At 44.1% G+C, this 23,328-nt stretch overlaps 1 protein-coding gene across 5 annotated transcripts in view; it reads right to left on the bottom strand.

The window, feature by feature from the left end:
• The window catches only part of RNF213 (ring finger protein 213), a 631,031-nt gene that overhangs the window by 454,904 nt on the left and 152,799 nt on the right, over positions 1–23,328 (bottom strand). For all 5 annotated transcript variants that reach the window (XM_073621071.1, XM_073621073.1, XM_073621072.1 and 2 more), the window contains 3 exons: positions 18,457–18,737; positions 16,227–16,483; positions 175–375 (listed from right to left, as the gene is read on the bottom strand). In XM_073621071.1, the coding sequence (XP_073477172.1) occupies positions 175–375; positions 16,227–16,483; positions 18,457–18,737 (739 nt within the window). The remainder of the gene's footprint in view (positions 1–174; positions 376–16,226; positions 16,484–18,456; positions 18,738–23,328) is intronic.

The raw sequence follows: 23,328 nt of genomic DNA, 5'->3' as shown, positions 1-23,328 counted from the left end.
AAAAGCACTAGATGATGATGCATGTCACTAAACCAGTAAATGAAGTAGACTATTTGAATTGCTGCATCTTCTAATGTACACTGTGAGAAGTGGGTTTTGATTTATTTTTACTTTTAAAAGTGTGACAAGGTCATTCCAGGGAAGTTAAATTAAAAAATAATGTAACCTAATTACCTGTTACAATTTTTCACTTTATGATATGCAAAGCCTTCCAGACCTGCCCATACATCTTCTTGTTTGTCTCTTGCGGCTTTATATGAAGCATCCGGATTTGATGAAGCAGTAAATGCGTGAAACACAGGCAGTACCCATATCCATTCATCAATACTGGCATCTATGCATTTCTGACACAAGGTCCTTAAATGGTTATCCATCCTGTAACAAGAATGAGACAGCAATTATGATCACATTAAGGCTCAGCTATAGAACTGAATCAATATTAACCTGAAATAGCAAATGGTAGGTAAAAGCAAGCTCAGCCTTTGTTTTTTTTTTGTTTTTTTTTTAGTCACGAAGCTTCTATTTGTGGAAGGATGCTATAAGCCATACCATCTAGAAAACCTTTCCTGAGAGAAACATGATGATGGCCATTGCTACTTGTTCTGGGCTGACCCCGCAGCTCACATCCCCACTGCTGGTTCAGTATGAAATGTGCAGAACAGGAAAATGTATGCACCTAAAGATTTCAGACTTTCCTGAAATGCATACTTGGTTTGGTTGTGTGACTTAAAGTGTATGTTGGAGCTGATCAGTCCTTGGATGTTGTGGCAGCATTATTTCTTTTTTTCCCAGAAATGTCCTTTTTTCACCTACTGAGCCTATCAGTAACAGTCTGGTGGCAAACTGCTGAGCGAACAGTGACTGCAACCTATCATCTACAGTTGATATTCAAGTGTTCCTCTGGAGCTGTGGCCACTTGAATACAATAGCCGGCTGTTAAAGTGTTACTAAACACACAACCGTAAAATTAGTCTGTATATGCATGCTTGTTATACTCACTGTGGAACCTAAGGTGTTAACTCAGCGCATTGTGTAAAAAGGCTGCTTGATCCTATCTTCTTTGATCCTCCCCTTTGTTTACTGTCCCCAATCCATCTGCTGCAGAACAGAGCATTAGAGGCATTCTGCACATGCTCAGTTTCGTGTGTATTGCTAGAGGTTTTTTTTTTTTTTGGGAGGGTGCATGTGATCAGCACAGGGCCAATCAGCACTGTCCAGGTAGAGGGTCAGGGGTCATACAGCCTCATAGGACAGTCAGAGGAGAATGAACTCATCCTACAAGCTTTATCCAGTGCTCGGTCAGACACCGATAGAAGAAGTCACAAGACCGCTATATACTGCTGATGAGAAAAGGTATTTAGCAGTTTATATTTACTAAAATAATTGCATTTCCATGTTCTGTGTACTGTGGGAGACCAGATATAGTGAATGAAGGTCCTGGGTTTAGTAACACTTTAAGGGAGGATGGAGAAATCAACTGTTTTCCTTTGTTCAGCGCACGGGGCTGAATGAGAGAAATCTAACTGTGTATGGTGTGAGAACTAGCATCAAACAGTAGAGCTTTTCCTTTCTTCTTTTTAAGAGTTTTCCTGGCCCATTTTTATTCAAAGAAAGTTCAAAAACAAAAACAGGAGTTTCCCTCACAGGGGTATTCAGCGTTGCCCTTCCATACAAACAAGATGACATTGAGCCTCTGGCTTACACATACAGCACTGTGGTTCAGGCTTTACGCTACAGGCCCTTGTATGTTTCCTAGTGACTGTCTGCTCACGGGCACACACTTTGTCCATACAAGCTAGCAGCCCTTTGCTGCTCTGGCTCCCACCTGTCTCCTACAGTAGGTGGAGCTCTACTGACTCCTGGGCAAGGACCTCCTGTATGTCGGAGTAGAGCCCAGAACCATGGTCACGTCTCTACAAAAAGTCCTGCACACACCTATGCAATCAGTGTACTGGCTGTTCACAAAACCTGGACCCGAGATTAGAGCTTTTATCCCACCTGGATCTCTAGGAAATCTCCAGGCCCCAAAACAGAATTTACAAAACAATGAGGGAACAGAAAAGCCAGTTTCCTCTGCCTTAAGCAAACCCCATGGAGCCCTTCAACCTGCCTTGCTGAGAATCCTGGGTTATAATCTCTATTTAGTCCCTGGCAGGGTACCGCACTGCCACAATGGCTAGCCTAAAGATGGGTGTACACGTATCAGAATTCAGTTGGTTCAAGAGGAACTGTCCCAATTTCAGTATGTGTTTAGCTCTGTCTGTTCAAAAGAAGCCAGATGTTAGACCAGTTTTTGACAAATGGTCCTGCTGGAAAACCAGTATTTGATCAGCCTCTGCAACCAATGGCTGTTGATCAGTGTATTCTGACAGGAAAAGGGAATGGACGCCACTAGACCTCTGAAGGTATGCTGTGCTATCTGGAACCAAGTAGTCAGTAACATCCTTTATGTCCTGTAAGTTGCGAGATGGTGCCTCCATGGATTGGACTTGTTTTTCCAGCACATCGCACACATGCTCAATTGGCTTGAGATCTGGAGAATTTGGAGGCAAAGTCAGCACCTCAAACTTTTTGTTGTGTTCCTCAAACCATTCTTGAAACATTTTTGCAGTGTGACAGGACGCATTATCCTGCCAAAAGAGGCCACTGCCATAAGGGAATATAGTTTCAATGAATGGGTGTACTTGGTCAGCAACAATGATTAGGTATGTGGTACGTAGTTACATAGTTGTTAAGGTTGAATAAAGACATCAGTACATCCAGTTCAACGTGTGTACGCGCGTGTGTGTGTGTGTGTATTTTCCATATCCCTGAATATTGTGTTCCATAAGATGTCCATCTAAGAATTTTTTTTTAAATTAGCAACATTGCCCGCTGCAACCACCAATTGTGGAAGGAAGTTCCATATCCTTACCACTCCAACAGTAAAAAAAAACTCTTACGCAGTTTACGGTCGAACCTTTTTCTCGTCCAACTTCATTAAGTGGCCAGGTTTCTTCATGAGTGACCAGAGACTGAATAGTTTCCTCCCAATGCTGAAATCACCATTAAGATGTTTGTATATCGCTATCACATCCCTTCTTGAAGTGGTTGTAAAGGCAGAAGGTTTTTTTATCTTAATGCATTCTATGCATTAGGATAAAAGACCTTCTGTGTGCAGCAGCCCCCTGAATACTTACCTGAGCCCTATCTCTATCCAATGATGTGCACGATTGCCTCGGTCGTCCGGGACTCTCCCTCCTGATTGGCTGAGACACAGCAGCGGCACCATTGGCTCCCACTGCTGTCAAAGTCAGTTAACCAATCAGGAAACGGAGGAGGTGGGGCTGAACCTTGGCTCTGTGTCTGAATGGACACATGGAGCTGCAGCTCAGCTCGGGTGCCCCCATGGCAAGCTGCTTGCTGTGGGGGCACTCGACAGGGGAGAGGGGACAGGAGTACTGAAGAGAGACCCCGGAAGAGGAGGATCTAGGCTGCTCTCTGGAAAACCACTACACAGAGCAGGTAAGTATAACATGTTTGTTATTTTTAAAGAAAAAAAAACAACAACAATACTTTAGTATGACATTAAGCGTCTCTTCTCCAGGGAGAAGTTTAATGCTTGTAGTCGTTCCTCATCCTGTCCATTTATTAGCTTTGTTGCCCTTCTCTGGACTCTTTCCAGTTCTAGTACATCCTTCCTGAGGACTGGTGTCCAGAACTGGATGGCATATGCAAGATGTGGCCGAACCAGAGGTTTGTAAAGTGGTGGAATTATGTTTTTCTCTCTTGAGTAAATACCTTTTTTAATGCAAGCTAATATTCTGCTGGCTTTTCTTGCTGCAGCTTGGCATTGCATGCTATTGCTGAGTCTTTCATCAACCAGGACCCCCAGATCTTTTTCCATCCTAAATAGGGGTGTAACATGTTGCTAAAGGTGGAGATAACCTTAAAGGAGTATTTTATAGGTACAAAGAATGCAGCAAATGTGTGCAGTGAGTACTGCGCATAGGATTAGACCATATCTAAAGCGGAGCTCCACCCAAAAGGGAAGCTCCGCTTATCAGCTTCCTCCCCCTCTCCGCTGCCACATTTGGCACCTTTCAGGGGGAGCGTATACCTGGTAGAAAGAAGTTCGGTCCCCTCCTTTCACCGCCTCCGGGCCATTCACTATTTGCATGTGCAGTAGGGAACCAGCTGTGAAGCCGCACGGCTTTACTGTCAGTTTCCCTTAACCAAGATGGTGGTGGCAGCACCCCAGAACTGACTGAAAAAATCGGCTTGGGTGAGAACACTGCTGGATTTGTGAACAGGTAAGTGTGCTAAAATTTAAAATCAGCAGCTACAGTATTTGTAGCTGCTAACTTTAAATGTTTTCTGAAGCAGTATGGAGCTCCACTTTAACTATGTTCCTTTAGGCCACGCCCAATATCAACACAATTTAACCACACCCACTTTTCACCTCAGCACGCAGTCAATTTTAAATGTTGGCATGCATCCCCATTAGGGTATTCACAGAAAAGAATGCAGAAGGAATGGGGTTTTGTGTGTACCTGTTGCAGGAGCTGCAATAACTCTGTTACAGGTACTGATTGTGGTCCTGTGGCTACACCCGTGTAGCAAAAGGCAACAGAAAGTACAGCAAATATGCGGTGTACGTTTCTGGTGGATATAGCAGGCTGAAGTGCAGCAGCTGAGAGACATGTGGTGATTAAGCCATCTTCCTGAAACTAGATGTGGATAGGGGGAAAACATTTTTTAGAGGATTTTTTATTTAAGTAAAAATTACTTATGGTGACAAAAATGTCAATGAGTATGTGTTAGAAGTACTTGTGCGCTACAATGTGTAAAATTCCCACTATTCTTAATTGTGAACAGCTGCGACCACCTCACACTAAATTAAAAGTGATAATAGTAAATAAATGGTGCACTTATTCTAATTAAGGAACAGTAACAAATTCCACCAACTGTCCTTCCTAAGCACCTATATACTTTTTAACCATATTCAGTGCTGAACAAACCCCTAAATACATTTAATAATCTTTAACCACTTCAATACCAGGCACTCTCGCCCCTTTCTGCCCAGGGCAATTTTCAGCTTTCAGTGCTGTTGCACTTTGAATGACAATTGCTTGGTCATGCAACACTGTACCCAGATTAAATTTTTATCATTTTTTCCCCCACAAATAGAGCTTTCTTTTGGTCATATTTGATCTCCTCTGGGGTGTTTATTTTTTCCTAAACGAACTAAAAAAGACCGAAATTTAAAAAAAAAAAAAAAAAAGTTTCTATAGAACATATATTCTATATATTTATATAACATTTTGTTTTCTCCTTCACCAATGGGCACTGATGAGGCGGCACTGATTGGCACTAGATGGCACTGATGGGCAACACTGATGATGAGGTACTGACAGGTGGCACTGATTGGCACTGTGGTGGGCAATGACTGGCCCATCCCCCCACCCCGACCACCAATATTCCCCAGGGCTTGCCTACAGGCCATCCTACTGAATCTGCACTCTGGCCACCTCACCTGTACGCACTCAGCCCCCCCGCAATCCTGTATATATGTCAGCCCCACTCACACCTGTATATATGTCAGCACCCCACCCCCACACACCTATATATATATATATCAGCGCCCCCCCCCCCCCCCCCCACACACACACACACACCTGTATATATGCCAGCCACTCATATACACAAACCTGTATATATGGCAGCCCCTCACATACACAAACCTGTATATATGGCAGCCCCTCACATACACAAACCTGTATATATGGCAGCCCCTCACATACAAAAACCTGTATATATGGCAGCCCCTCACATACAAAAACCTGTATATATGGCAGCCCCTCACATACACAAACCTGTATATATGGCAGCTCCTCACATACACAAACCTGTATATATGGCAGCCCCTCACATACACAAACCTGTATATATGGCAGCCCCTCACATACACAAACCTGTATATATGGCAGCCCCTCACATACACAAACCTGTAAACACACAATCCTCTGGCCCTTCCCTGTACACAAACAGCCCCCCTCCCTTTCCCTCAAAGCCTCCTCCCTTTCCCTCACAGCCCCTACTTGTAAAGAGGGTCTTCCTACCTATTCCCAGCCCGTTTTCACAAAGCTGACGTTGCTGAGGATTACAGTACAAATCACACGAGGGGTCCACATAGACATAGTAGCCAGAGGTGGCAGTAAAGGGCTCAATGTCTGAGCTCAGTGACACGAGAACAGCAGAAGCTGTGAAATCATTTCTGCACTGCACAGCACGGCTCCCCTTCACCCATCCTGCCTTCTTCTGGCCAAGGCGGGCCCCTCAGGCCCCTTACAGTTGTGATGGCTGTACCCCCCTGATGGCTGCCCTGACTGTGGGTATGTTGTTCTTTTGGTGATTTGCAGTGTTGTTTTTACGCCAAACATATCTTTTAGACTTTTGGCCAAAAAGTTCAACCTTAGTTTCATCAGACTATAACACATTTTCCCACATGCTTTTGGGAGACTTCAGATGTGTTTTTGCAAAATTTAGCCGGGCTTGGATGTTTTCTTAAGAAAAGGTTTCCGTCTTTCCACTCTACCCCATAGTCCAGACATATGAAGAATACAGATTGTTGTCACATGTACCACACAGCCAGTATTTGCCAGATATTCTGCAGCTACTTTAATGTTGCTGTAGGCCTCTTGGCAGCCTCCCTCCCTCCCTTTTCTTCTCGTCTTTTCATCAATTTTGGAGGGACTTCCAGTTCTTGATAATGTCATTGTTGTGCCATATTTTCTCCACTTGATGACTGTCTTCACTGTGTTACAAGGTATATCTAATGCCTTGGAAATTCTTTTGTACTCTTCTCCTGACTGATACATTTTAACAATGAGATTCCTCTGATGCTCTGGAAGCTCTCTGCGGACCATTGCTTTTGCTGTAGGACGCGACTAAGAATAATTCTGAACACAGCTACATCCCCAGTTATAAAAGAGGGTGTGTACACTTATGCAACCACATTATTTTTTATTTTTACTTCCACCCTAAAAGATTTCAGTTTGTTTTTCAACTGAGTTGTACAGTTTATAGGTCACATTTAAGGTGGAAAAAGTTCTGAAATTATTTATCTTTGTCTCACTTGTTTACATCCCAGAAACCTGACATTTTAACAGGTGTGTGTAGACTTTTTATAGCCACTGCATGTGTGTGTGTGTGTAATATATATATATATATATATATATATATATATATATATATATATATATATATATATATATATATATATATACACATATATATATATATATATATATATATATATATATATACACACATACATACACATACATACGCACACACACACCGTATATACTCGAGTATATAAACAAAAAAGTCAGTGCTACTACCCATACATCACATAGAAAGCAGAGATCCCGGGTGCTCGATCCACAGTCACTGGCTGAGTAGGGAAATGAGGAAAAGATGATCCGCACTCCGGTGATTGCTCTTAAAAAGTGTAATATTTATTGACAAGCCACAGTGACCAAACGCAAATGAGAACAGTTGACGCGTTTCAGCCTATAAGGCCTTAGTCATCCTTATAGGTTGAAACGCGTCAACTGTTCTCATTTGCGTTTGGTCACTGTGGCTTGTCAAGAAATATTACACTTTTTAAGAGCAATCACCGGAGTGCGGATCATCTTTTCCTCATACTTGAGTGAAAAACCCGCCTCGGCTTATACTCGAGTGAGTTAAAAAAAAAAGTCCATGCTGTTTCAGATCGCCGTGCAGCCAGCCGCATAACGATGTCCTGCCTTCTCTTGTGACAGACGGCACAGTGATCCAATGCTAGGAATCATTGTGCCGTGTGTCATAGGAGGCGGGAAATCGTTACCGCGGCTGCACTGTGATTCAGATCCAGCTCTCCTCTCCCTGCAATCAATGCAGCCCGCTCTCTCCCAGCTGAGCCAGGACTCATCCCTGAGTGCCAGAACGGAGCCCCCACTGTCTCCACTGGGAACCCGATCTTCAGCAACCCTGCAGAGGCAAAAATGTGCCTGGATCCCTCTGCAGTGAGCCATGAGGTGAGTATCAGTACTACATTAACCTCTTCCCTGCCGATACAAAACCCTCAGCCTGACTCCATAAGCTGCCTTCTCCACTGTGGAACAACCAGCGTGACATCTCATTACCAGGCACTGGTAGGCTGTACCTGATGGGCACTGGCAGGCTGCATGTCATAGGCACTGATAGGCTGTACATGATGGGCACTGGCAGGCTGCATGTCATGGGCACTGATAGGCTGTACATAATTGGCACTGGCAGGCTGCATGTCATGGGCACTGATAGGCTGTACCTGATGGGCACTGGCAGGCTGCATGTCATGGGCACTGATAGGCTGTACCTGATGGGCACTGGCACTCTGCATGTCATGGGCACTGATAGGCTGCGCATGATGGGCACTGGCAGGCTGCATGTTATGGGCACTGATAGGCTGTCATTATGGGCACTTTTGAAATTTACCAGTAGCTGCTGCATTTCCCACCCTAGGCTTATACTCGAGTCAATACGTTTTCCCATTTTTTTGTGGATATATATACAGTATATAGATATATCTATATATATATAGCTATATCTATAGATATATATATATATATATATATATATATATATATATATATCTATATCTATATCTATATATACACACACACACACACACAAACACACACAAACACCTTTACCAGCCTCCCTAATTTGAATTGGCCTGGTGGAGCCAGTGACATCACTTCCGGTGGCTCGCATGCCCAGAAAGCGGTGAGGAGGCAATTAGCCGATACTCCAGCCATCATAAGTGCTGCATAAAGATGTGCTAAATAAATATCAGTGCGTTTTTCTTGATGCAAATAAAAGTGGACTTTTTTTTAGCAATACTGCGCAATGAATATCCTTTTGTTTATATATCCGGAGCAAATGGGAAATACTAGGAGTGCATCTAGCTAGTACCTTACCAGGAAATTGGTGGTGAGATGGATCACATCAAAACGGACAGATACAGGATCTCAGCATCATTTATAACAACCAAAAAGGCGCTGTCATTCCCTAAGGTGAGCGGCCAATTCACATTAAGGTGGCTGGGGAAGGTTTTTGTATATATAGTTCCATGAACAGCTCACAATTTTGGGCACGGATTGGAACAGGGGTCAACTGTGTGCGGATGAAACACCTGTTTACCTGCTTTCACGATTGGCATATTATTCACTACTATATGGACATTTTTTTGTGATTGTTTTTTAAAGATTACTAAAATAGGAGTTTATGTTCAGCACGATACACTGAGGCTCGGTTCACACTGGAAACGGCCGCAGATAGCACAGGAATGCTGTGCGTCCCTGTTCTGCGTTTCAGGGTCAAATCAGGGCCAATTCTTGCCTGAATTCGACCTGGAAAGGGAGCCAAAGACACGCAACGTTTCTGTGCAAGCCGCTCCGCAGCCGCCCTGGAGATATGTGAACCGGCTCTATTGAGAGCTATGCGAATTGGATGCAGAGAAACCTGCATGCAATTCACATAGGTGGGAACCCAGCCTAAATATGGTTAAAAAGTATATACAGTATCTCACAAAAGTGAGTACACCCCCTCACGTTTTTGTGAATATTTTATTATATCTTTTCATGTGACAACACTGAAGAAATTTCACTTTGCTACAATGCAAAGTAGTGAGTGTACAACTTGTATAACAGTGTAAAATTGCTGTCCCCTCAAAATAACTCAACACACAGCCATTCATATCTAAATCGCTGGCAACAAAAGTGAGTACACCCCTAAGTGAAAATGTCCAAAATGGGCCTAAAGTGTCAATATTTTGTGTGGTCACCATTATTTTCCAGCACTGTCTTAACCCTCTCGAGCATGGAGTTCACCAGAGCTTCACAGGTTGCCACTGGAGTCCTCTTCCACTCCTCCATGACGACATCACGGAGCTGGTGGACTTTTAAGACCTTGCACCCCTCCACCTTCCATTTGAGAATGCCCCACAGATGCCCGATAGAGTTTAGGTCTGGAGACATGCTTGGCCAGTTCGTCACCTTTCCATCAGCTTCTTTAGTAAGGCAGTGGTCATCTTGGAGGTATGTTTGGGGTTGTTATGTTGGAATATTGCCCTGCGGCCCAGTCTCTGAAGGGAGGGGATCATGCTCTGCTTCAGTATGTCACAGTACATGTTGGCATTCATGGTTCTCTTAATGAACTATAGCTCTCCAGTGTCGGCAGCACTCATGCAACCCCAGACCATGACACTCCCACCACCATGATTGACTGTAGGCAAGACACACTTGTCTTTGTACTCCTCCCCTGGTTGCCGCCACACACGCTTGACACCATCTGAACCAAATAAGTTTATCTTGGTCTCAGCAGACCACAGGACATGGTTCCAGTAATCCATGCATGTCCTTCGTCTGCTTGTCTCCAGCACACTAGTTGCAGGCTTTCTTGTGCATCATCTTTAGAAAAGGCTTCCTCCGTATGTCTCTTTACAAGAAAAAGCTGCCAATTCTGAAAATCTTCTTGCGGAAGTTACCGGAACTAAGAGCACCAATTTGCTTGTCACAAGGATCAAGGGGACATGGTGCAAGGGCTCAAAAAAAAACCCGACAAAACCACACTCAAATCCCACGGGCACAAGGGCAACCTAACTGGCAGATTTATACGCCTTACCCCTTGTATAAAGGCCCGGACCAAAGAATGCGAAGTAAGCGGTCTTTGTAAAAATACTGACAAGGCCGAGATCTGACCCTTGATGGTACTCATAGCTAACTTCATTTCTACTCCTAATTGTAGGAAGGAAAGAACTCTACCTATAATATACTTTCGAGGATGCCATTTTTTGGTTTCACACCAAGAAACGTAGGCCTTCCAGACCCTATAGTATATGGTCCTAGAGGCCGGCTTTCCTACATTAATCAGGTTAGTTACCACTGAACCTGAAAGCCCCCTACTCTTTAGAATGTGGGTTTCAATAGCCAAACCGTCACATTTAGCATTTGTAAGGCAGGATGGAACACCGGCCCCTGCAAAAGCAGGTCTGGCCGAGATGGAAGAGTCCAAGGGTTCCCTACTGCCATCTTTACGATTCCTGCATACCAGGATCTTCTGGGCCACTAGAATTACTGGCTTCTGTTCCTCTCTGAGCCTGCGTAATAGTCACAGTAGCAGCTGAACTGGAGGGAACGCATAGATCAGTGAGAACTGATCCAAAAGAGTCATTAAAGCATCCGTCCCTTGTCCTCGACACAAAGCTGTCCAACTTCTTGTTGAACCTGGATGCTAATAGATCTATGTCCGGGGTACCCCATTTCTGGCATATGGCTAGAAAGACGTCGGGACGTAAAGACCATTCTCCCGGGAACAACAGTTGGCAGCTCAAGAAATTCGCCTGCCAATTCTCCACTCCACTGGGATGAAGACTGCAGATAGGCAAGGAACATGTTCCTCTGCCGAAGTCAGAACATGGTTCACCTCCTTCTGGGCTGCATGGCCTCTGGTGCCCCCTTGGTGATTGATATAGGCCACTGCTGTGGCATAGTTGGACTGTAACCTGATGGGACAATTCCGTAACCTAAACGTCTAGGCCATTAGAGCCAGACGTACTGCCCGAATCTTCAGGATGTTGATGGACATGGTCTTCTCGGATTTTAACCACTTCCCTTGAACAGTGGTCTCTTCTAGGACTGATCCCCAGCCCCATAGGCTGGCATCCGTTGATACTATTCTCCAAGTAACCAGAATGAAGGATTTCCCTTTCAGAAAATTCATGGTTATCAACCACCAACTGAGACTCTGGCGCACCTTTGGGGCCAGATTCATTGGATAATCCAAGGCTTAAGCCGTCCTGTTTCAAGCAAACAGAATACTGTATTGCAACAGTCTTGAAACTGGACATAGGGACCTGCTTCGAATGAAGCCAGCATCTTCCCTAGCAACCTCATGCAAAGGCGAATGGAAGGACCCTTCCTCGCTCTGACCACCTGGATCAGCTCCCTTATAGCATTGACTTTTTCCTGGGGCAAAAATGCTCTTTCATGGGCTGTATCTATGACCAGTCCTAAATATTCCAGTCTCTTTACTGATCGTAAGGATGATTTCTCTAGGTTGAGAATCCAGCCCAGGTGTTCCAGATAACTGACTGTACTGGACACCCCTTGGTTTAACCGTGCCACTGACAGATGACCTGCTGCTGGGAGATCAAGGTAGGCCATTACTGCTATACCCTGGCCTCTTAGTCTTGCTAGTACTGGGGCCAAAACTTTCGTAAATACCCGGGGAGCGGTGGCTAACCCAAAGGGCAAGGCAACAAACTGAAAGTGGCACTGTTCCACCGCAAAACGCAGAAACTTCTGATGAGCGGGAAAAATTGGCACATGTAGATATGCATCATTGATGTCTATTGATGCTAGAACTTCTCCTCACCGTAGGGTGGATACAACTGACCAGATTGACTCCATGTGAAAAGAGCGGATGTTTAGAAAGCAATTCAGATCTTTGAGATCTAAAATGGGTCTGACATCTCCAATCGGTTTTGGTACCGTGAAGAGATTTGAATAAAACCACATACCTTGCTCTTCTGAGGGGGTCTCTGTGATTACAGCCCAAGACATCAATCCCTCCTCGGCCTTGAGCGTCCGGGCGCTCGGCCGGGCGCCCCCTCGTGAGGGGCGCCTGGGCTCGAGGTTTCCAAGCCTTCCGAGCCCCCTCTGCCACCCCCCTGGGTAAATGGCGGCGGGGCCCGTGCGGTACCCGACTCGGCCTGCCGGCGGGCGGTTTCTCCTTCGGGTTGGAGGGGAGGGCCGCCCGAAGCGGTCTAGCATCAGAAATAAAGACCTTCTTTTCATTGTGTCTTTGGGGAGTAGCCTAGGGCTACCACAGAGATGACTGATCCGTCAAGGATGTCTTCTTGCCAAGCCCAAGCCCCTGAAAAACCACAGAAGTCTTCCCCCCACCTCGTTCGAGCGGGGGCGCCCCATCACAAGGAGGCCTTGGGACTCTGTTTTGTAGGCTTCTGCCCTCAGGCACTTCCGTAGTCCTATGCAAATAAACACATAGGTAAATAGTTCCAAAAAAAACAAGTACATACGTATACAGCTTTAATGTATGCAGCGTGCGTTCATGGAAGCATGAGTCCATACAAATATGCTTTTAGGCAAAATATGAAAAGTGCGCACTGTACACCCGCATTCATGTAGCACGTGCCATGGAACAAGCATCTTTGCAAAGTAAGCATGCATTTATGAAACGTGTTATGCCACATTACTCAACACGTATCTATGCAGACATGCATTCCTATGCGACCATGAGAAATCATGTATATTTAAGTAAACATGTATTAACATGCCTCTATGCAACCTTTCATCTTTAGGCGATCATGCAACTTTAGGTGATCATGCATCCTTATGCGATCCAGCATCTTTATGCGGTCAAACAACTTTATGCAATCAAGCCTCTCTGCGCGATCAAACATCCTTGTGTGATCGAGCATCCTTGTGCGCTCAAGCATCTTATGCGATCAAGCACCCTTTTGCGATCAAGCATCTTATGCAATCAAGCATCTTGTGCAATCAAGCATCTTGTGCAATCAAGCATCTTGTGCGATTAAGCATCCTTGTGCGATCACGCATCCTTGTGCGATCAAGCATCCTTGTGAGATCAAGCATCTTGTGCGATCAAGCATCTTGTGCGATCAAGCATCTTTATGCAACGAAGCATTTTTATGCGACTATGTCAAAACCATGTATATCTATACAAACATAAACATGCATTTTTATGTGACCATGTAACCCTAAGCGATCCTGTCACCTTATGCGATCACGTGTTTTTATGTGATCAACAATAAACATTTTTTGTTTTTGTTTTTGCACAAACATGTCCAAACATGCATTTTGTCCACACATGATCATATATTTTTATGCAAACATGTGAACTGGTAACAACAGTTATCTTCAGCAACCGTGTGTTTCAGCAACCGTGTGCTTCAGCAATTGTGCGTTTCAGCATCTGTGCATTTTAGCAACTGTGCGTTTCAGCAACTGTGCATTTCAGCATCTGTGCACAACTGTGCGTTTTAGCAAGTTTGTAAGCAAGCACCTGCCCAACTGCAGTTGGTCCTATTCTTAGACCTGCAGGATAGCAAGCACATATGCACTATATTGGAGATACAACTCCCTAAAATGCACCCATGCTCCTGTTTTTCAAACGTGTACTTTAAAAAACATGCAATTAAGCAATACATTTGCAAGCACATATATTCTTGCTGTTCCTGCCTACAAGCAGATAACACTTTTAAAGTGAACTGCTAATCATCCAGGAGTGTATCTGCTTACAGATGTACATGCCCTTTGGATAGGCAGAAAATATGCAGCATGTAATCATGACTTGTCTGCACCCAGTTCCCCCAAGCGAGTACTCACACACTCATGGGCCACCGCTCTGTCTCCAAGGCCTATCTGAACCTGTTCCCACATGGCACAGCCAACCTTCCTCTTCCTGCCTATATAAAAAAAAAATAGCCTAGACTTGAGCGAACCTGCACCCTCTAGTGGCTGGGGAAGAAACAGCAGCCTGCATGAGTAAGAGCACATAGCACTGTCTCAAAATCCTTTTTTTTTTCAGTGAAAAAAGCGCAGCAGAGACTGTTTTTCCTTCGGAGAATGAAGCAGGCTGGATTGCCCTTAAAGCTTCTGGTCAATTTCTATCATTGTACAATTGAGAGTATTCTTCTCCACTGCGCTGTAGTGTGGTATGCCAGCTGCAGGGCGGAAGATAAGAAGTGCCTGTTTCGTGTGGTGAAAACAGCACAGCTGATCATAGGAACAGAGCTACTGAATTTGGACACAGCATATGCGAGCCGATTAAAAAAGCGGGCAAAAGCTATTAGTATTGATCCAACCCACTCAGGTTACACTGTGTTTGTTCCATTGCCATCAGGAAAAGATATAGAACACTTAAAAAGCACACTAATCGCTTAAAGTATAGTTTTTTCCCTAGGGCCGTATTGTCCATAATCCCATAAGGTACAGTGTTTTAGGAATTTTACGTGGAATTCTAATATTCTTTTATTTATTTTTAAATAACATTTTATATTTTGATATATTTAAATAGATCTGTGGTCATGTGCTAGGAGTATGTATGTGTGGTTTTGTTGAGAAGTGTTTTATTAGTCTATCTATCTATCATTAATGAACAGCGCACTGCTCCCAGTGGTTACTGGAAAACAGACAGTCAGATCTTAAGGAAGTCCATAGGAGTTACCTCAGGATCTTCTTAACTTACCATTCCCGCCGCAGGTTTCTGCTGGAATATCACAGTGACCCAAACTTCACCCATCACGGCGGGTTGTCGTCATGCCAGACCTTCAAAGACCGGGTCCCCATTGTATATAGGGTCCACTCCCTTGGACCTGTATGGCGCCCTCCCAGAGCAAACCTGTGGTATAGAATGTGACCAAGGGGCTGGATACCAGGGCCCAGCTCTCAGCGAGAAGCGTTACAGGCAAAACCTCGCTCTTCTGTACAGAGGCTCGGGTACCATCCACTTTAGCCTTTGTTTCCGGCTCTTTGAATGGATCCAATTGCATAGCCCCTCCTGATCCTATCAAGAATCACCTGTGGAGCTCTTCTTTCACTTCATTAACCGTGACCAACACCTTAAACACTGGCGAAAAAACTGAGGTACTCCCTGTATAGGAGGGGTTATATAGGGAGGGACTTCCTGTCTTGGGTGTGCCAGTGTCCATCACCTGAAGGTGGCCTATAACCCACATAGTAATTACTATGATGCTCTGTGTCCCTTGATGTACATTAAAGAAAGTAAAAATTCATTCGCTATTGTCACACAACTGGGTGGGCTCGGGGGGCGCAGTGATCTGCGCCCCGAGCCCACCCTTTTTTGAAGCCTATTAGAGCCTTACTCATTCCCTTTTTTCAACAATACCTTGCCTATTAGCCTTGAAAATGGCCAGCTAGTTTCACCACTCAGACTTCAAAAGGGGTTCAGTATTAAGTTTAGGGTTTGTAGGTTTATGGCTAAGCTTGCCAAACCCGTCTCAAACCAAGCCCGAGCAAGTTTGCACATTCTCAGTCATGATCACAACAAACAAAGAAAATACGTACAAAATAACTAGGGAATGTCACACTTGAAAAGAACAAAAAAGTACAGTTGACTTCTAAATGGTTACACATAAAGCAGGAAAAACTTACCCTGGAATTTTACAGAATGTAGTTTGTGCTTTCTGAAGTTCCAGAATCATGTTTTCTCTGGACATGCCATCCAAACACAGAATACTGCAAATATCTGCAAGCCCCTTTTTTTGGATATTAATTTCGAACATATTTACTACCGTGACACATATCAACCCTGCTATTAACTTGTTCTTGATATCATCCTCCTGCAGTGTCCTCTGACCTAGGAAAGGTTCACAGACTCTACTGAGACTTTTCAAGAGGAGGTCGCGTACCTAGATTTAAATAAAAAATAACTTATATAAAACGACAGATACTGCAAAATAGGTAGTGCCCAATCAGATTTCCTGTTTTAGAACATATTTTCCCAAAGAATAAGGCCCCTTTTACATGGGCGGACCCTTCAGCTCAGACTGTCGCCTGTCAGTTTTTTAGGTGGACCTGATCGGACGCTCCATAGAGGTCTATGGAGCGACGGATGTCAGCAGTGACATGTCCGCTGACATCCGGCCCGCTAAAGTGTGACGGATGGAAACCCTTTTTTCATCCGTCTGGTGGATCGGATGAAAACGGACTCTATGGTCCGTCTTCATCCGATCCCCCATAGAGGAGAGCGGCGCTCTGACAGGTCGGTCCCTGCACAGTGTGCAGAGACCGACCTGTCATCTGCCTGCTCAGCGGAGATCGACGGAGCGATCCCCCGCTGAGCAAAGCGGAGCCCGTACACGGGCACGTCCATGTGCAAGGGCCCTAAGGGAGGAAACTCAACTGGGCAGCACAATTTCAGACAATTCCTGATTAACTGGCTGAAATTTACTTAATGGATGGCCTTGTCGGTCGCCTCCCACCCGTCATCCTTGAAAATCAAAAAAGCCAGGCAGAAAAATGTTGGCCAAACAACGGCAGCAGCCAATCAGGTGCAGTCTCACTTCTGGTAATTTAATTACTGACTTGGCCAGCTGTCAGAATACAATAGCAGCAGCAGGAGAGTCTTTCATCTGCGCTGTATAGCGTAGATGGAGGAATAAGTCAGGTTTTTTTGTTCAGGCTGAGCCAAAAAAAAAAAAAACAGTATACGGCCAACTTTTCCCGTTAACCAGTTTAGTCTACACACCTGTGTACGCCTTAAGGACTAGAGCAATATTTAAATCTCAGCTTTGCGCCTACTAATTCGACAATAACTTTGTCATTACGTATGCAATTACAAATCTACAGACAGAAGATGCATCACAAAATGAAAAAAAGTGTATTTTCTCTTTTTTTTTTTTTTTTTTTGGTAGAGTGCAGAGGGATTAGAACGCCTGTCAGTTTTCATTGCTGTCTGTGCCCCCATTAGGGAGATTCACACTCTCTATTTGTCCTGTTACTATTAACATTGAAAGTGAAAAGTAAAGGAAAATCCCAACTTTTGGGTTGTCCACAAAAAAGAAATGGAAGGGAAATCTTCCAATGGCGACTCTAATTCTGGTGACCTGGGGGGCCCAAGGGATTCCCTTAAATGGCAGGGATTTCCTCTCACTTCCTGTTTTGGCTATGAGACAGGAAGTGAAGGTAAATCTCCACATTGGGACACATATGGCAAAAACATGGTTAATTTTCTTAACACTTTTTTGGTGCTTTATAAATTGTTCTTCAATGTATAACAGTGCTATATCAATCAAAAAAAGCAATGTATAAATTTCCATAACTCCTAGAATTAAAGTATAAATAAAAGCACAACTAAAAGCAAAACTTTTTTTAAGTCTTGAATGTAACGGAGAGGGATTAAAACACTTGTCCGTTTTTATCGTGGTCTGTGCCCCCGTTAGGGAGATTTACCCTCTCAATTTGTTCTGTTCACTATTATCATTAAAAGTAAAAGAAAAACCCAAATGTTGGGTTGTCCCCAGAAAAGTAATAGACTGGAAATCCTGTAATGGGGACACTAGCTCTGGTAGTCTTCAAAAAATTCCCTTAATTTGCAGGGATTACCTCTCACTTCCCGTTTGACTATGGGACAGGAAGTGAAGGCAAATCTCCCCAATGGGACACAGATGGCGAAAAAAGAACTCTGACAGAGGTTATAACCCTCAGTTTCTCTATCCAAAATGAAAAAAAAAAAATTTACCTGTAGTTCTACTTTAATCTTTCAATGATATGACTATGCAGTGTGATGCTGGACTCTGCCCATCATCCTGGCTCTCCGCATTGTTTCACAACATACTGACTTTGATGTGGCAATTAATCTCTTACTGTACAAAAACATTACCTGATTTACTCCAAAGTCAAGACTCTTCCATGAAATTTTTTTGTCTCCAAATAAAATGGGATCAATATACACAGCATAAAACTGACGGAGTTGAATAAAGAAATTTGACAAATTGATGTGATCACTGTTGGTGAGAACACTGAAAATGCTACGAAGCATGACTTCACCAGCGACAATCCTTCCCTTAAAATTAATTTCGTATCGATTTTTCCACAGGTTCCTTAGCTTATACAGCATCCCAGGATCCTCACTCGTACACACATCATCATACTGGTGCCACTCTGCAAAGGAAGAAAGATAATGTATTAGGTAAATCAACGAGCAGTATACATCTGCCTTGAGCAGCTTTGCTCACTTTTTAGCAGGAGCTCAATGTTTGCAGCGTGAACTGCACTTGCAAAAATGGCCATATGTCCCTACTATCTATAAGTCCATCATCCAATATGGATTTTGCCCTCTCCAAAATATCCATAGGAACACCAAAAAATAAAACTATTTTACCATGTTATAAGTGCAGCGCAAACCAAACAGTCCAAAACGTTGATGAACAACAAGTCCCAGAATGTAATATCAGTGCAATAATAAGAGTAAGTCCAGAGAGTTGATGGACAACAGGTCCCAGAAAACCTTCACCAGTGATGAGATAATCCACAATAGGTGACAGTCCCTCCACCTCCAGTCTTATTATCTACTCTCACCTTAAAGCATGGACTCCTGAACAGGTAGTCATGCAAGCAGTTCCCAATATATTAGTGGGTTGAAATGAATCATACACTCCTTTCCAGACTCCTCAAAATTCAGTAAGGGTGCCAGACCATAAATGATAAAGGAGAAGATCTAAGTGCTCACTGTGTAATATTAAAATTTAATTGTGTCCAAACGCAGACTACTCACATTTAAAACTATTAGGTACAGCATAAACTACAGACATGTGTCTAATTCCGAAGGGCAGCAGCAGGTGACGTCATCCATACGCAGCTCTCCCCACGCGCGTTACGTTCCTGTGAACTTTCTCAGTGGGGAGGGTTATGGGGTCACCCGTCAATCTATTTATAAAAGCCTGCTCTTATGGCAACAGCCGATGCCAAATACAGCGGGTCAGGGCTACGACATCATCCGTCAGCCTATTCAGAATGCGTCACTGTTATCGCAACGGCCGATGCCGAGCAAAGCGGCAATAAAAACAGCTCTGCAACCAATAGATTAAAACGATCTATGCACAAAGCTTTTAGACCTTTATCTAAACTAGGCTTTTGTATTAAATAATCAAAATTCACCGTATATAGTTAATGGCATAGATTTGGTATCAGCACGATTAGGCCAGTATATCGATTTTTTTCTAAAACCTATTCTCAGAGACTAAGTCCTTTCTTAGAGACACTAAACAATTTATTCAAATCTTAGAAGGTGTCCCATGTACGTCCAACAGCTCTTTTATTACTGCTGATCTCAGCTCATTATATGCCATTATCAGCCATTCGGATGCTATTCTTGTGGTTAAATGGGCTTAGTTGCGATCTGACCTATCTAGTAAACACAGAATATTCCTATTACAGTGTTTTGTTTGACCAAAAATAATTTTTGGTACAATAGGAATTTTTATTTACAAATTATGGGCGTTGCAATGAGGGCGAAATTCGCCCCCATTGTTGCTAATTTATTTATGGCGTTATGGGAGGAGGAAAGTGTCTTCAGAGAACCCCCGCATCAACTGAAATGTTATAAACGATATATCGACAATCTCGTCATGATATGGGAGGGAGATATGTATAGTCTTGAGACATTCATGCTTAAATTGAATACCAACATGAATCTCATCTCCCTTTCACGGAACATTGATTCCCAGAAGATTGTGTTCCTTGATCTGGAGATTTTTAAGGAAGGAGATATATTTAAGACACGTAATCACTTTTTTTTTTTTTTAACATAGAAGTTTATTTAAATTTTCACAACAAAAACAATTCACTTCGTGTTAGATTTGAATACAGATGACATGCATAGAACAGTTACATGACTTTGTATGAGTAAGATTCAATTATCACAGTAGTTATCCATTTCAGAAGAAGATACTAATACACTCATTAACCACTTCAATACCAGGCACTTAGACACCTTCCCGCCCAGCCCAATTTTCACCTTTCAGCGCTGTTGCAATTTGAATGACAATTGCGCGGTCATGCTACACTGTACCCAAACAAATTTTTTATCATTTTGTTCCCACAAATAGAGCTTTCTTTTGGTGGTATTTGATCACCTCTGCGGTTTTTATTTTTTGCGCAACAAATAAAAAAAGACTGAAAATTTCGAAAAAAAACAAGTTTTTCTTTGTTTCTGTTAAATTTTTTTATAAATAAGTACGCTTTCTCCTTCAATAATGGGCACTGATACGGCGGCACAGATGGGCACTGATACGGCGGCACTGATGGGCACCGATGAGTTGGCACCAATGAGGTGGCACTGATGTGGTGGCACTAACGGGCACTGATGATGGGCACTGATAGTGGCACTGATGGGCACTGATAGGTGGCACTGGTATGCGGCACTGATGGGCACTCATAGGTGGCACCGATGGGCACACATAGGCGGCACTGATGGGCACTCGTAGGTGGCATTGATTGGTATATATGGGTGGTACTGATGGGTACGTATGTGTGGCACTGATGTGTGGCACTGATGGGCACTGATAGGTGGGCACTGATGGGCACAGATGGGCACTGACAGGTGGCACAGATGGGCAATGACAGGTGGCACAGATGGGCAATGACAGGTGGCACTGATAGAGCATTGCTGGGCAGATCTGGGCATGTCATGGACATAATAGTGCCAATCAGTGCCCATTTGTGGGCACTGATTGGCACAGATTGGGCACGTGTGGATGGCCATGGGGTACATACCTGGCCATCCACGTTGCCCCTTCCCTGGTGGTCCTAGTGGCATCCCTGGTAGTCCAGTGGGGTGATCTGAGGGGGGGCTGCGCTGATAAACAATCAGCGCAGACCCCCCCTGCCAGGAGAGCCGCCGATCGGCTCTCCTCTACTTGCGTCTGTCAGACGCGAGTGAGGAAGAGCCGATCAACGGCTCTTCCTATTGACAGCGTGATCAGCCGTGATTGGACACGGCTGATCACGTGGTAAAGAGCCTCCGCCGGAGGCTTTTTACCAAGATCAGTGTAGCGGTGTGTCAGACTGACACACCGCTCCACCGATCGCCGCGATGCGCGCTGCGGCATGTTATCCTGCTGGACGTCATATGACGTCCAGTCAGGATAACACAACCACTTCCCGGACGTCAATCCGCTATAGAGCGGGCGGGAAGTGGTTAAGGATATTAATATAAGGTGTAATTGTAAGGGATCCCACCTTTCAACTTGGAACATTCTAACCCACTCGTATATAGTTTTGAAGAGTCCTGGGGGCAAGTCAACGCCAATCCCAATGGGCCGGACCCAACATTTCATTCAACAGACAGGTGTTTTGCCTTCACCCACGCTGCCCAAATTTTCTCAAATTTTTTTGGACAATTTCTTCCCATATATGTCATTTTATATAATGGTAGCGCCTTATTTACCAGAGATTGCCAGAGTTGTTTGGTGGGCGGTTGGGAGTGATTCCACTGCAGTAAGATTGCTTTTCTAGCATATAGTGTGGTGTAGAAGATGAATAGTTTCTTCCCCCATGTGACTTCTAGAAAGTCACAAATACCTAGTAGAAGAGGTATTGGGCTATATGGGACTTGCAATCCCCCTATAGAGTTGATATCAGCAAGTATACTATTCCAGAATTCCACCACTCCAGGGCAGGACCAGACCACATGAAAGAAATCGGCCTCCCCAGACCCACATCTAGGGCAACTCGCTGTTCTATCAGGGTATATTTTTGCCAGGCATATTGGAGAGTAGTAGGCCCTATGTAAGAACTTCAGCTGCATAAATCTATCCCTTGCTGAAATTGTCAAGGGTAAATATTGCTGAATTCCCTCTTCCCAGTCCTCATCCGTCAACCCCGGAACATCCACCCTCCACCGCTCACATAGCTGGGAGACTTTAGATGCATCTCGAGTCACAAGCAAATTATAGACGGCGGACAGCGTTCTTCCGCCATCTTGGTTTTTTAATATACTTTCCATCGGTGTCTCCTCCAGAGTCAACAGACTGGGGAACTGGGACCGGAACGCATGCCTCACTTGGAGGAATCTGAAGAACATATGATTGGGTAGATCCTTTTCTCTTTTTAAAGCATCAAAGGTGATTAGTTGTCCCTGGGCAACTATATCCCCCAGGGTCGTGACTCCATATCTGGCCCACACAAACGGGTCGGGAATGGAGTGAAAATGAGGCAGGCGGGGGTTACCCCATAGGGGAGTTGCTGGGGACCAATTACTAGGTCCCAGAAATAGCGTATTAACAGTGTCCCATACCTTAAGGGTTGTTTTCATGGGACATGTCACATCTGGATTGGATCTAGGGCCTCTATGCACCAAATTCCTCAACTCTGCATAGGAGCCGATCAGCGCCGCCTCCAAGGAAGCAGCAGGGTTAGCCGGTTCTTCTGAGAACCACCATTTTACTGTTACCAATACCGCTGCCCAGTAGTATTTTAGGAAGCATGGCAAGGCCAGACCCCCCAAGGTCCCTGGTAGTTGCACTGTAGCCCTGGCTATTCTAGGAGTTTTCCCATTCCAAATGAATGAGGTAATAATGCTATCTAAGTGTCGAAAGAAGGTCATGGATATAGGGATCGGGGTTTGTCAGAATAGGTATATAAATTTAGGTAGAATTGACATTTTGATTAAGTTGACACGGCCAACCGGGGTTAGTGGTAGGGATCTCCATGTGTTACATCTTTGGGATAGGTGGTTAACCACAGGGTTTAA

The sequence above is a fragment of the Aquarana catesbeiana genome, linkage group LG03, assembly GCF_042186555.1.
Source record: "Aquarana catesbeiana isolate 2022-GZ linkage group LG03, ASM4218655v1, whole genome shotgun sequence".
Classification (NCBI taxonomy): domain Eukaryota; kingdom Metazoa; phylum Chordata; class Amphibia; order Anura; family Ranidae; genus Aquarana; species Aquarana catesbeiana.
This window is presented reverse-complemented; position numbering and strand designations above follow the sequence as displayed.